General features: G+C 46.4%; 1 protein-coding gene across 1 annotated transcript in view; it reads right to left on the bottom strand.

Moving 5' to 3' along the window:
* Positions 1-13,983, bottom strand: part of EEIG1 (estrogen-induced osteoclastogenesis regulator 1) — a 37,791-nt gene that overhangs the window by 5,353 nt on the left and 18,455 nt on the right. The window contains exons 3-11 of the mRNA XM_058853605.1: positions 11,040-11,160; positions 10,685-10,714; positions 7,021-7,137; positions 6,506-6,552; positions 3,869-4,020; positions 2,644-2,748; positions 2,203-2,392; positions 1,918-2,039; positions 733-802 (exon numbers count right to left, since the gene is read on the bottom strand). Coding sequence (XP_058709588.1) covers positions 733-802; positions 1,918-2,039; positions 2,203-2,392; positions 2,644-2,748; positions 3,869-4,020; positions 6,506-6,552; positions 7,021-7,137; positions 10,685-10,714; positions 11,040-11,160 — 954 coding nt within the window. The remainder of the gene's footprint in view (positions 1-732; positions 803-1,917; positions 2,040-2,202; positions 2,393-2,643; positions 2,749-3,868; positions 4,021-6,505; positions 6,553-7,020; positions 7,138-10,684; positions 10,715-11,039; positions 11,161-13,983) is intronic.

Consider the following 13,983-nt stretch of genomic DNA (forward strand, 5'->3'; position numbering starts at 1 on the left):
ATAGGGATAAAGAGGTGGCAAGTCAGCAACAGAGCCCTGGAGAGAGCTGGGTGTGACACACTAGCCCTTCTACAGGACACAGTAAAATGGGAGTATCCTACCCAGAACAAAGAGCCAGAGTGCCTGGCTTTGCTGCACTCCCGGCTTTGTTACCAACTTGATACATCTCTGCATTACCATGTCTGCTCTTTTTAATTCTACTGAAAAGATGCAATAAAGCCTCAAACGCAACTGGCCGAAAGCAGTACTAAGAGCTATAATGGCAAGAAAAAGTTTTACTGCTTCAGAAGGCTTTCATGAGAGCCCTCGATGATTATGGAAGAGGCAGAGAAAAGGGACAATAAGAGGCAGTGAAAAGGGACTCTTTTCCCTTCCTTTCCCGCTCTGCTGCAGTTTTGCTGCAGGCCAGCAGGAGGCAAAGCTCCCTCCTTCAGGAACAAACGGGAACCAGCCTCTACCATTTTGTCCTTTCACTCCTCACTTCTGGTCCTGGGTCTAACAACCAGGATCCCATTATCCCTCTGAGCTCCTGCTGAGAACTGCATTCATACTCTAGTGCAACTGCAGCCCGCCACCAAAGGGATCCCAGGGCTGTTAATATGGGAATAAAGCCACCACGTAGCACATGATGTTTAGAAATCTCTCCTTTAGCAAGAAGTGGAAATTTCCTAGGTACAGAGCCCACTAATCTCTCTGGAGCCCCTCTGTCTGCCAGCCTTTTAGGAAACCTACCTGTTTCCCAGCTGAATACCGCTCAGCGTAGTTGTTCCATCTCTGCTCACAAACAACCTCAAGTTGCTGTCTGCAGATAGAAAAGGAAGACAGACATCAAAATCCAGAACTACTGAGGCTGCCAGGAACTCCCCTCCCAGACACACAATCAGCAAAGAGCAAGTGTGTCTCAGCAAATGCACATCCACACTTTCTCATGGTGTTCCCACAGTTATCGAGCCCCTGGGAACTCCTTTCCTTGCTCCAAAAGGGAGCCTCCACACATGTGAAGCTTTGGAAGAATAAAAGCAGAGATATTAATTCAGCCATACTCCCCCAGCTGCCTTTTTTTAAGGCAATTCCATTGATGCAAATTCTTGGTCAGCTTACACACATCTGAACAGATGAGGGGCCTCACACTGCTTTGGTAGAGTCACTGGAGGAGAAGCTCAGTCTGTTCTGCTGGTGAGAGGCAGCTGTACTCAGTCTAGTTCTAACCCACGCTGAGAGAGGTATAACTCCTCACATGATAAGAGTGCTGCCATGTGCAACAATTTAAGGTGACTAATGGTAAATTAACGAAGCACAGATAACAAGCTAGGCTCAAGTTTAAAACTTGACAGAGAAAACCTCAGATGGAAATATCAGACTAGAGATTGATTTCTATGCTAAACTGGAAAATGAAAGTGAAAACAAAAGCAATTATATTGTAAGTTTTCTCCTAACAGATGCTGTGACTGCAATGGAGAAAACCCCTTCATAAGCTCTCTGACAGACCTGACCACCAGCACATGGTAACCCATGTTTCTGTAGAGATGTGCTGCTTCCCCTCTAGTTGTGCTCTTTTTTTTTGACAAATACCCTTGGCCTGACCTGGACAAAAGGCACTAGAGCAGTGCAGACAGCTGATGCAACTGATCTCCACTGCACTGAGAATCAGTGTTTTTCCTCTCTCTCCCTGCAAGTTTCAGCTACTATTCAATCTCTGCTGTCATGTGTGGAACAGCAGCAAGTGCTATCTGTAAATACATGTGCAGCTCTCACACCCACGTGGTTAATCTACCACAGAAACACCCAGCAAGCACTGAAAGCAAATAGCTGTCAAAAGGAGAAGGGAGCCCATGGCAGATCAGATCTGACTGTAAATGATTGGCAGCCTTGTGAAAGGAACAACCCAGACATCCCCTCTGAGGCTTCTCCTCTCACCTTCAGTATTGCTGACATCTGTGAAGTCCTGACTCTGCATTATTTTCTCCACTATATCATCAGCATCGATCCTGGTGTCATCCACTCGGGTTGGGTGACTCTCCATTGAATCCTTTTTCCTCCTGGCAAGAGGAAATACAGGAAAAACTTAGCCTTTCAAGACACAGACTTCTACACACTGCCCTGCTTCTCCTGGCCACAATCTGATCCGCTGCTGCCCAAAGACAAAGGAGCAGGTTCTGTCTCTCCTTCCCAGAGAAATGTCTTTGCTCCACTGTTACTCACCGGGAGGGTCTGTCCAGCAGGAGGGGTGGTCTGGGGGGGCGAGGTGGCTTCTCCAGTTTGTGTTCCCTCTCCCCCTCGGGATACTCCACGGTCATGCTGAGCCCCCCAGAGGCGCTGCTGCTGGTGGACGTGTTCCGGCGGTGGGTCAGGTCAGACATGCTGGAGGAGCGGGAGTGCTCCGTGCTGTAACCTGCCAACACACAGGGATTGCAAACCTCATCTGCTCCTGTTCCTGGCAGCACAGCTAACGGGCAGGGCAGCTTCACAGCAGCACTTCTGCCCCTGCACACAGAGGTTCAGACTTCTGTGAGCTCATCTGCAGAGACTCAGCAGGAGGCTGGTATTACAGAGCAGGGTGAGAGAGATGGCTGCAAATCACTCTCACAGGAGCTATGTGCAGAAAGGAAAAGGGATGGCAGAGCTGTGTGGATCAGTGGTTACCAGAGATCTTGGACTGCTGGCTGGCATAGCTCGAGTTCCGTGAGTGCCCTGAGTGGAAAACTTCCTCTGGGCTGGACAGGTTCTGATCCGACTCTTCTGGGACACCTGCCAAGGAGAAGAGGACGCTGCTTACACCATAACCAAGCCAGCACATGGTGCACTGGTCAGATGAGAGTGGAGGCTGATCTTGGGATGACAGATCAAGGAAAGTGCAGTCTACTGGCCAGAGCCCCTGCTGTACAGGGCTTACAAACACCCAGGGAGTAGGGAAGATCACAGTGAGCTTCTCTGACACGTTTATCACTATTTCTATCCGCCACATGAATTTACAAACATCTCTGCACACTTGTAGAATCTAGAAGGACAAGTAGTGTCTGAAACTATCCATAGTAAAAGCATCAAGCTAAGACCAAGTAAGCATCAGATGGCCACTGACAGTGAAGTATTTCAATCTCTGTTTTTTTTTTGCATTACCTTTCCCTTTCTATTACTTGTGAGAGCCTGTAACATTTAAATAATCTCTGAATTTGATAAAGACACTTCAGCATAACCCCTGCTCCTTTGCAAGTCCTGCTTGTCTCTCTCGCAGGAAGCTTATCCAGAAGTGCACAAATGTAACACATTAGCCAGCTTTTTATGAACACCACTTGCACCACGTGCTCTGTCACTGAGGGGATGAGACTCGAGTGCTATTTTGGTGCAGTGTATCTGCCTGCACATTTGGAATGTGCTGGGAAGAAAAAAAAACTGATGTGAAAATGCAGTGCCCTTGAAAACAGGCTCATAGAGAAGCCAAAGAACTGCATCAGCAGCTGGAACAAGGCCACTAGACCTTAATCCAACCTCTAAAACCTTCAGAGGAACTTTTCTGGAAGATAAATCTGAACAACAGAATAACTGAGTATAGAACAATGGTAAGTGTCATTGAACACAGTGGAAAGCAGGGATGAGTGCAGTGCATGAATTATTAAATCCCCAGCAAAAAGAACAAATTGCTTTATCTCCACTACCAGAAATACACATGTGGCAAATATTCAACCTTCTTCTCCTCAGTTACACTTAGATGGCTTTGTTATTCTCAATATTCTTAATGAGTAATGGGGTTGAGGATGGGTGTGGGAAAGCATGAAAAATAAAGAATTTCTGTGCTTTCAACTGCTGGGAAAAACAAAGGAGTGTCCAGACACAGACACACATTGCATGGCTCCAGGGTGGGCATTCAGACCTGAGCTGAGAATGGCAGTTCTTGGCTTGCTCTGGCGCAGGGAGCCAATTGTGGAGGAACTGCTGCTGCTGGTGGTTCCCTCACCCTTGCAGGTCAGCTGCAGAGTAGAGTCCTGCCCTGGGATGGTGATGGATTTGGCGGTGGAAGGAGGCCTGAAATCAGAAGGCAAGGAGGTTACAGACTGCCAGGCAGGGAGCAGCCATCATTCTGTCTATCCCACCCTTCTCAGTAGGGGGAAGCTGGCAGCCCTCTGACCAGCAGCTCAAATGGGATGGTGGGTTTTGTTTTCCTACATGCAAGACTGGTGTCTTCCCTATCTTGGACTGCATTATAAGAAAAATCAAGTTTTTGAGGTAAATTAAAGCAAAAAGGACCCATTCATTAATTTACATAGGACAACAGGCTCAGAACTTGCACTGTCCTCCAGGACACCATCCAGAGCTGCTCTTTCACTCCCAACACGTGTCCACTGGCCAGCTGGCTTCACAAACAGGAACCAGTTTGCTGTTGTCCCACTCTCTATTCCAGCTTCCTTTCTTTTACACCTCTTTGGCCAAAAAGAAACCTTTTATCCCAGCAACCCTGTGCCCCTATGAGAGCACTTTTATGACAATCAAATAACCTTTCCCTTTTTTAACTGACTATTAAACTCCTTTTCAGTGAAACTAAAGTGTTTTTCCAGCTGTCAGAATTATTTTTCTGGTTATTCTGTGAGCTCGCAACATCCCTTTGTAAATACTGACTGCAGGACAGAGCTGTGAGTGCCTGAAGCCCCCTCCCTTCCTCCAAAAGTGCTTTTGGGTGGAAGCCACAGCATGTGCAGCGAGGCAAAGTGAATATTCCTGTTGGAGCCCTAACCTCCCTGCAGCCTGAAGTCTGAACTGGAACTAAAGGATCATATTATGGTTTTTAAGTGAGGAGTGAGAAATAAAATCTTTTGTCTCGCTCAGAGCTCAGATGTTACAAGGAAGGGGATCTCTGCAGTATTTTGGAAGAGAGCATATTTAATGCAAGCAGCTGAATGGCTATAAAGCTTTCAGGAAACTCACAGCATGCCTTCACCAGGATAAAACCCTCCCTAATCACCTTATCAGTGATTTGCATGCACCCAGGTGCTTTGGGGACTTTGCTTCACGGGTTTTTAAAGCTTTTACAACCTTAAGCAAGCAAACTGTTCCTGCAGCAGCTGTGGGAGCAGCCCTTTGGTCTGTCAGCTCAGCTGCTCTGCCCCTTCCAATAACCCCAGCAGGAGAAGGTTCATGGAGTGCTGCAAAAAAATTAGTGCTTGGAAATGATTTCCCAGCACAGTTTAATTCCTGTCTAACTCTAATGGATGTCATTTACCAGAAGCTCTACTGATCAAGGACTATTCCACATGCAAAGCTTCTATTTTTAGATAGTTGCACATCATCAACATAAAAGGGAAAAGTGGGAATGACTGTAAAAATCCTTCAAGAAAATTAGGAGGTTTGACTTTCTGACTGAACTTACTTAGATTAAATGAATATTTATATCCTGTTCTGTGTAATTTTCAGGCATTCTAACAGTGGGACTTGCTTTCCTTGCAAAGGAGCAACAGGTATTTTTGTCAGACATTATTACCAGACATCCTAGTACCCTAGATTTAAAACATCTGTTACTGCTATAAATGTAGAGTTTAAGATATACAAAACTTCTTTATTACACTTCCTTCTGAAGTAGCAATTTTACAGAATCAGATGACACTGATTTTGGGTTTAAAAGTATCAGAAAATACTGCAGCATTATGAAAAGCCAGTCACAAAACAAACCTACCAAAAATCATGCAGCATTTTTAACAAGAATTTGAGCTACTTTACACACCCCAAGCTAGCTCCTAAAATTAGACCTTTTAGCCCAGAATACAACTGCTACAAGAGTTGGCCTCAAGGTAAAGCTTTCTTCTCTCAGACTGTTGGGAGGCAACATGAAATATTCCTTTGGGCACCAGTCAGCCCTGCTGTGTAGTCACACCTTCCAGCACACCACAGCAGGGCTGAGATTTGTGATGCTGCACTGTGGTGTGAGGGAAGATGTGGCCAGGATATTCATTGATTCATCAATAATTCTTTAAGCAGCAAAACTGCTCCACAGCCTAACTGTGCTTATTCTTTCCTATCATTATCCATTAAAAAACACCACATTACTGCAATTTCTCTGCTAATTAATACAAGTTGTGAGCCCTGAAGAAAAAAAAATTAAAATGATTCAGCCTTAAAGTATTTTTGTTGCTGTTTCAATCTGAGATCTTTATCTCCCATGATATGTGCTGAAGCGTGTCCACTTCCAAGACTGTTTTCTTTATTGACCTTTCTCCTCTTGGAGGTCAGTGAAACCAAGCCCAGAGCCATGAGAAATTCTATCCTTCAGGCAAAACATGAAGTTTGTAATCAAAATCTACTGGTTTCCAAAACCTAAGTTGCACCAGCCGGGAAAATACTGTGCACAGCAATAATCAAAGCTGGGAAATCCAGAGCAGAGAACAAAAACAATTACTAGCACAGGCTGGCTATACTTTTCTGGCTGATTCAACCAGTTTTACTGTATTTCCCAATATCTTTTCCCCTCTCTTCATCAATTTTAGTGTCTGCCCAGAATGGGGTAGACCCAGGAACTCACGTTTTGAAGCAGGGGTCCCCAGAGAGCAGGGACATTCCGATCGTGACCTGGAGAGGGGACACAAGGCACATCATTAGCCATGCTGCACTGAGCTCCTCACTTCCCAACAGCCAGGAGGTCAAGGGCTAGGTGTAAAGATCAGACAGATCTAGCTCCTTTCCCAAGGAAATCAGCTTCAGGGATTTAGCAAAGTATTTTCCTCCTTGGCATCAGTAACGCCAAGTGGCAGTGGCTCAGCAGGACACCACCAGGGCCACACTGACAATGCACTGTAACAACCTTTTCCCTCCCTCCTGTTCCTGGTTTCTTTGTCAAGGGTCACTGCTTGGCCAAATCAATGCCAAATTATCAGAGGGCAACTCTGATAATGGGAAGCTTCTCAAGTCAGTCTAGCAGTACAAAAGCAAAATCACGTCTCCATACATAACAGGACCTTCTCTCAGGCCTGGCACAGCACTGGGATCTCCCCAAAGTCCTAAGTAGGTTTTCTACTGTGTAAGTTCTAGCTGTTGTACCTTTAGGATGGAGTTGTCCTGTCGGGTGTTCTTAGTATCGTATCCTTCCAGCAAGCAGCAACGGACAGTGGATCCAGAGCCTGCAAATTCTGCCAGATTTAGATCAGCAAAGCCCAGCTGTAGCCAAAAAAACAATGGAGGGGAAGGTGAGAGAGCAGCCATTACTCCACAAAGGGATACACAGTGTCATACAGACCAAAGGGAGAGAACACATCTCTGAGCAAGGGCACAAATAGGAGCCAGGATGCAGAGTGGTGGCTGTGAAGATTCCCTGTTCTTGAGGATGGACAGGGTCACATTCCTAATCCCAAGCTAGATGGACACTTGGAGGCCTTTTGGAAGCCAAGCCCACGTGGAGGAAGGGTGTACAGTAGTGGTGGTGGCCAGGACAGTGTTAACCAGCCTGCAGCCATTGCATAACCAAGGACATGGAAAGCACTAGGTCAACAATGTGGAAAAAACAGAATCACACATACACAAACATAATAAGGCACTCTTTGTATTGGGCCATCCCAGAATGCAGTGGAGCATGTGAACCAGAAGATGAAAGGATATTGTTACAGGGGGAAAGTGACACCATCCTGAAAAAAACAACTGAGACTATGGGCACAGGGAGCTGGAGGCCCAGAGCCATGTGGCACTGCCTGTGCCTCACCCCTCAGAGGCAGCTGCTGGGCTGGGCAGCTCCTCCTCAACACTGCTGAGGTTTAACTAGCCAGGGGTTTGTTTTGACAGGCAGAAGGGAAGAGAAATATTTGGAGAGATTTAGTTGTGAGCTCTCTAAACCTTCTCCGACAAATGGGAAGCAAACAGGGAAGGTGACAAAGCTGAAGATCACACGCATTTTCAAAAAGGGCACAGATCTCTCCAGAGTAAATACAAACACAATGAAGAGCACCTTTTTTTCCCTGCCCTAATCCCTGGTGTAATAACAGAGTGTTTCAAAGAAAAAGTTATAGCTTTTTTCATGCACAGCTTTAGGAACAGAAGGCAGTTGTGTCTCATCTCATGTGATCAGGAAGACATGCTGTACTCTGTACGTGGCCAAAGCATCCAGGCGTGGAGCATCTGCGTCACATCAACAACAGGGCAGCTCCCAGGGGAACAGGGAGCACAGGTGGAGCAGCAGCAGGTCATTCTGTGCTCTGCAGCACACCCCTTCTGCCCTGCTGTTGACAGCTGGATGACACAACTGAACTGAGAACCCCAACAGTAGCACTGTCCTATGGAATTGTGGTGCCTCTGTCAGCTGAGGAAGCTGATAGAGCCACAGCACAAAAACACTCACTGCCAGAGGAACCCTGGTTCCCACTGTTCCAAGTCAAGAATCACAGTCTGCTCCAGACACATGACTGAGGGGGATACAGCAGCAAGATTAATATAGCTGCTTCCTTCAGCCCATTCTCGAAGGGGAATTTCTGATGGCAAATTAAAAATAAAAAAAGAAAAGTGGGATGGAAAGGGAACCTTTTATCAGCATAAAAAGAAGGAAAAAAACCAAAACCTTTCTCCCTCTCTTCTCACTTCTTAAGAATTCCTTTAATGCAAGTGTTTCTTCAGCCCTTGCTACAGAAATTTCTCTGTCTCTTCCAGCCAAGGGCTATGCTGTTTGCTAATTATTCACCGATAAGGAAAAAAACAGTGAATTTTTATCTCTTAGAGATAAACAGGACAGAGGAAAGCCACACAAGGAGCTGCAATTCATCACTGGGACAAAAACACAGCACCACCACACCAGAACAGCATGGCACAGGGGTGGCCCAGACCCAGATCCCTCTTCCTCCACCACAGCACTAAATTCTGAGGAGATCAACACTGGAGCAGAGTGTGGGAGAACCCTCCAGCAACCCACACGGCATGCTGAGGTCAGAAGCTCTTTCAGGAAGCAGACTCCCAGTATATAGAGGAAAGATCCCTTAACAAAAGGATGTTTTCAGCTATAACCTTTCAGAATAGTTTCCTCAGTTTTCCAGCCAGCTGATGGTGTTTCTTCCAGCTCAGGGAAAGAGTTTCCGCTCTATCAGTCCTTCCTGTCGTCTTCCGCTCTGTCACCCCTGACACCGAGGTGACATTCACGTCAAAGCTGAAGGTGTGCAAGTCACTGGAAACTGCCTGGAGCACAAACAGCCCCATCATCCTCAGCCCCTGCTGGTGGGGGACCAGGTACAGAGGGCATTCACAAGTTTCATTTTCCTCTACATCTGCTGCCATGACTGGAGAAGTTCTCAGCTGAATTAGGATAGTTTAAAAAAGCGGGGACTCACGGTGTAAAATGGGAAAACTGCTGCATGGACATGCACCACAGACTTCTGCTAGAAACATTAGGAAGCCCAAATTAGTTCTGTCACGAGGACCTGCCTGAAACAAGCCTGGTCCACAGGGCAAGACTGCAATCACCCTTGTCTGGTGTGACATCTCTCATTTCTGAGCTGCTTCAGATCATCTTTGCTGAGAACACATCTGTCTTTTTCACAGGAAACCAAGCAAGATACCAGCCCAAGAGATGACAAGCACTTGAGATTGGGTCTCCAGTTCTGGGCTGGGGGAAGTAAGTCTCTTAAATGCCACTAAACACAACTGGAGACTGAGTGAAAAGGAAGTAGGTTAGAACATGACCTGAATAAGGTCTCCAGGTTAACTCCACTACAGAAATGTGCCTTCAGGCTTCCTTTAATTCTGCCTCCTGTGGAAAGTTTGAGGATGGACACTGCAGGCGGCAAAGGATGATGCATTTACTATGTCTCTTCCTCCAGCTATGCTTCTCTCCCTGGACATGCAGCTCTGCAGAATGAATAACCTTCCCACAGTGTGAATTTAGTGAAAGAGAAACTGATGGCCCTAGAGACCATGTCCTAACTAGCAACCAAAAAGGAACGATGTGGGCAGCCACACTGCCTTCTCCCAACCAGCACAGCAGAACACAGCAGCTAGTACAGTACACCCTTCACAGCCAGTTGCCTCCATGGCCTCAGAAGGGATATTGATGAGAAGGAATTCTTACATGGCTGTGTTTGACCAAAGCATCTGTTTATTAGAAGCCAGCAGCAGTGACTCATTTGCAAACAAAGATGATTTTGGGCACTGTGTGAGCTCAGCTTCTAAGCCAACATTGTCTCTTGATCCAACACAAGGAGGAGAAGGGGGTGGCCCATTGTCTGTCCCACAGCACAGACAAGAAAATGGAAGGAAGAGAAACCAAGACTAAGATCCCTGCTGATCCGTTTGGCTTTTGCCTCAGTGTCTCCTGTGCTTTGGCAGGCAGTGATTTCTGCTGTAGCCTCCTGCCTGCACTCCTGAGGCAGCGAGGTGCCTGCCTCAGCTGGCTGCTGTGCTCTGGAGAACAGAACTGGAGTCTGTTTCTTTATTAAAGACATGCTGCCAGAAGCCAGAGAGTTCACATCTGACTCAGAACTTCCCCAAAGTTTGAGGACATGCAGATCATCTCTCCAACCCCCATCTCAAATCCACATCCAGTGCAATCTGGATCCTGTCCCAGCAAGTCGAGTTTTTCGGGAAATCTCTTAACTCAGACTTAACCTAAGAACTAATGAACATCTCTCCAGATTGGTCCACTCAGCAGCCACTGGTTTCTAAAGGGTGTAAAGCACTAGCAGGAGACAAGACCATCATCACTCTGCTACATTTGCCCTTTCTGTGCTCTTACCTTTGAGTAGGTTTTTCCGCCCTTCAGCTCCTATATTGGGAGACAAAACAAAACAGGAAAAGCAGCTATTATATGTGCTGGGGCAACAGGGGGAAAGTCATTACTCAGTCCTGCAATCTGCTCTCTGGATTCACAAGCCTCTTTCTCAAGGGTTACTACCACCTTGGTGGCTCCCATCCTCCATCAAGGACTCTTCTTGGAGAGAGAGGCTCCATTCCAGCATATCCTGTCCCAAACAATCTTTCCTTCCCACCACAGTACACACAAATTTTCCTGCTGCCAAAAAACAGCCAGTAACCAACTGCCAGTACACTACTGGTGGTACTACCTGCCAGAAGCAAAGCTGGATGCTCACCTTACGGACAGACACTCGGCAGATGCAGGGGTCCAGGAGTCCTGTGGCAGGGTTGGCACTCATTTTACACACAAAGGTAAATTTCTTTTTCCAGCGGACACAGTTTTCCTGAACTTCCTCTCTATGAGAATGAAAAATGAAAAGAAAAAAAGAAAGAAAATCAAAAATCAGATAAAGGCATGAAGCCACATCAAGACCAGCTATTAAGTATCTTTTTTAATGACTGGCATCCTAGCCCATAAAGATCCTCTGCAACAGCTTGGTTCACCTGAAACTGCACCACACAAAGCTGTTAAGTTAGCATTAAGCTTTTCACTAGTCAATACAGGTAAAATCCACCCAGGTTACAGAAATACTAATCATCTCATCAACAGAATTTGCCTTTAAAACTCTCACAAGCTCTCTGACATTTCCTGCTCAGCCGGTTTAGCTCATTCACTGTCCGGCCTAGATGGAGCAAATCTCCATATCTGAACTGGGCTGAAGGTTCACAAGCTTATCTCCCTCCAGCATGTGTTTGTACAGCCTCTGCACAGCAAACTGCTGTGTGTCCTGGATGGTCTGTCCTTCCCTGCTCCTCAGGCTGGGACTGAACCAGTGAGGATGGCAGCTTGAGGGAGGACAGAAATACATGTGGAAATGCTCCTGGTGCAAGCAGACATGGTCACACCAAGCAAACACTGTGCTTCAAATCCTGCAGGGGTTCAGCTGGGGAAGAGGTGGTTTTGCTTGCACAGCTTCTGAGCAGACCATCCTGATCTCCTGGGTGAGTGGAGAAGCACACGGCTCTGGCATAGCCTGAGCCTGCAGGAGGAAGAGAAGCAGCCTTCCTGAATACAGGAATCACTTCAGGTACAGCTCTGGCTTCTGCACAGCCCGCAGGGGAAGCTGGATTTTACCTTTCCAAGGAGGCTGCTAAGGAGCCTGGAAAGGTGTGTGGGTCCTTCCACAGGGCTCTGGTTTCCCACTGAGCCTCTGCAGGACCTGATCCATTTATGGCTCAGAGCTTGGCCCTCAGCCAGTTCACTTCTCAAAGCAATGAGGCCGGCGGAGGAAGGGAAGGCACTGCTGACAGCTTCGAGGTTTGACTCTTATCTCTCCTAGCACAGGACAAAGGGGCAAGGGCAGCTGATAAACTGTTTGCTTTAGCAGGGAAAGGGAGGCTTCCCACCATCTGACCCAGGCATGGTGTAAGCCAAAGGGATTGGTGGCAAAGGGGAGAATGATCAGCCTTGGTTGTGTCTCCAGCCCTTCTGGGAAGGAAAGGAAAGAAGCTGTAGCTCACGTTGCCGTTAGGGCAAGCTCAAGGTGAGCACAACAGGACAGATCCAGGGACTCGATCCTGAGCAACGAGGTCCCTGCTAGTCCTCCAAGACATTCTGTGGGACTGAATGTGCCAGCCAAGACAGACACAGAGAACAGAAAAGGAGCAGCTGACAAATAACTGAAACCTGTAATCCTCTGTAATGCAGATAAAGGCTGATCATCCCTGTTTAAAACAAGAGAAAACAGAAGGCAAAAATTCCATCAAGGTAGAGAACTTAAATCCCTTCCAGACAGAGTCCAGGCTCGCTATTGAAGTCAGCAAAAAGTGAGACATCTAAGTGCCAAAAATACCTTTGAATCTGGGATTATTAATTCAAGATGAGATCTGGTTCTCATTACTCCACTCGACTTACCCCAGCTCTCTCAGACAGGAGGAAGAAACACATCCAGAGGGATTAAAAAGGTTTTGCCTATAATAAAATATTCACCATGCCAGCCAAATTAGGCACGTTATGTTTCATATATGGGTGCCTTAAACCTGCCTCAATAATAAGCATCTTAAATGACCTAAAGGAAGGAAAAACTCAAGATACAGATGAGAAAAGGTATGCAACAGAATAGAAAAACACCTGTGAACACATGCTTCAGGAACACAAGGCAGGTACAGGGGGATGCAGGAAACACCGAATATTTTAGCAACATTAGTCACCCTTGGAAAGAACTGCTATTTTCTAGAAAGCAAGGCTAATGCTAAAGCTACTACTGACACCAGAGCTCCAAGTGAATGCTGGGAGTCAGCAACAAGTGCAAGATGTTTAATCAGACAGCAGCACTGTGGTGCACACCTTGTTCCCAACCCTGATCAGAGCTCTAACCCCTGCCAGACAAGAGCAAGCACAGGACTAAGATCCAGCTCCCAGGGCACAGCCTGGCTCCCACAGCTGTGGGATCAAGAGCTGCTCTAGCATGTGAGTTTCCTTACTCAGGAGTTCTTGCTCGTTTTACAATGCACCCATGATTAAGCATCTGCTGGATGCTGCTAAGCCAAATGAAGGCTAATTACTTCAAAACGTAGTAAAAAGTACTGATTAGCAATGAAGAGCTCCATAGCTAATTTGCCTTTAGCGTAAGCTCTAACAGACATTCTGCTTCTTATTAAGGATGTCCATTGGCTTTCCAGAGCTGCTGTAGATACCACACAGTGCAAGGGATTAGAAACAGGATTTGGGGGTGTTATGTTACCCACAGCACTGTGATCATGAACCTGAGCTCCAGGTGCATACACAGCTTGGAGGTTTTGAGCCTTTGGAACAGTTTGCACAGGGCAAGAAGGGGTTTATAAGATAAAATCCAGAGCTGCTTTCCAGTCACAAATTTCACAATCATTCAATAATGAACTTTTTTTTTTTTTTTTTTTTTTACTTTAAAGGGTGGGGGCTGGGTCTGTATCATTAGACAAGCAAGCAACAGCTCTATTGTTTCAAACCGAACTCTAAAAAATTAGTTCCACATTTCCAAAAGATGGCATGTGGAGAAGCAATGGGCTTTGCCTATCCACCTCCCTTCAAGCTATCGTTAGGCTGGTAATTAGAGAACACTAAAATAGGAACAAAAAAAAGGAGAACTCAGATGATGAGCAGTTTTGTATTTAGCCCTGCAATATTCTCTGATGTACAAT

Source organism: Poecile atricapillus, chromosome 20 (genome assembly GCF_030490865.1).
Source record: "Poecile atricapillus isolate bPoeAtr1 chromosome 20, bPoeAtr1.hap1, whole genome shotgun sequence".
NCBI lineage: Eukaryota > Metazoa > Chordata > Aves > Passeriformes > Paridae > Poecile > Poecile atricapillus.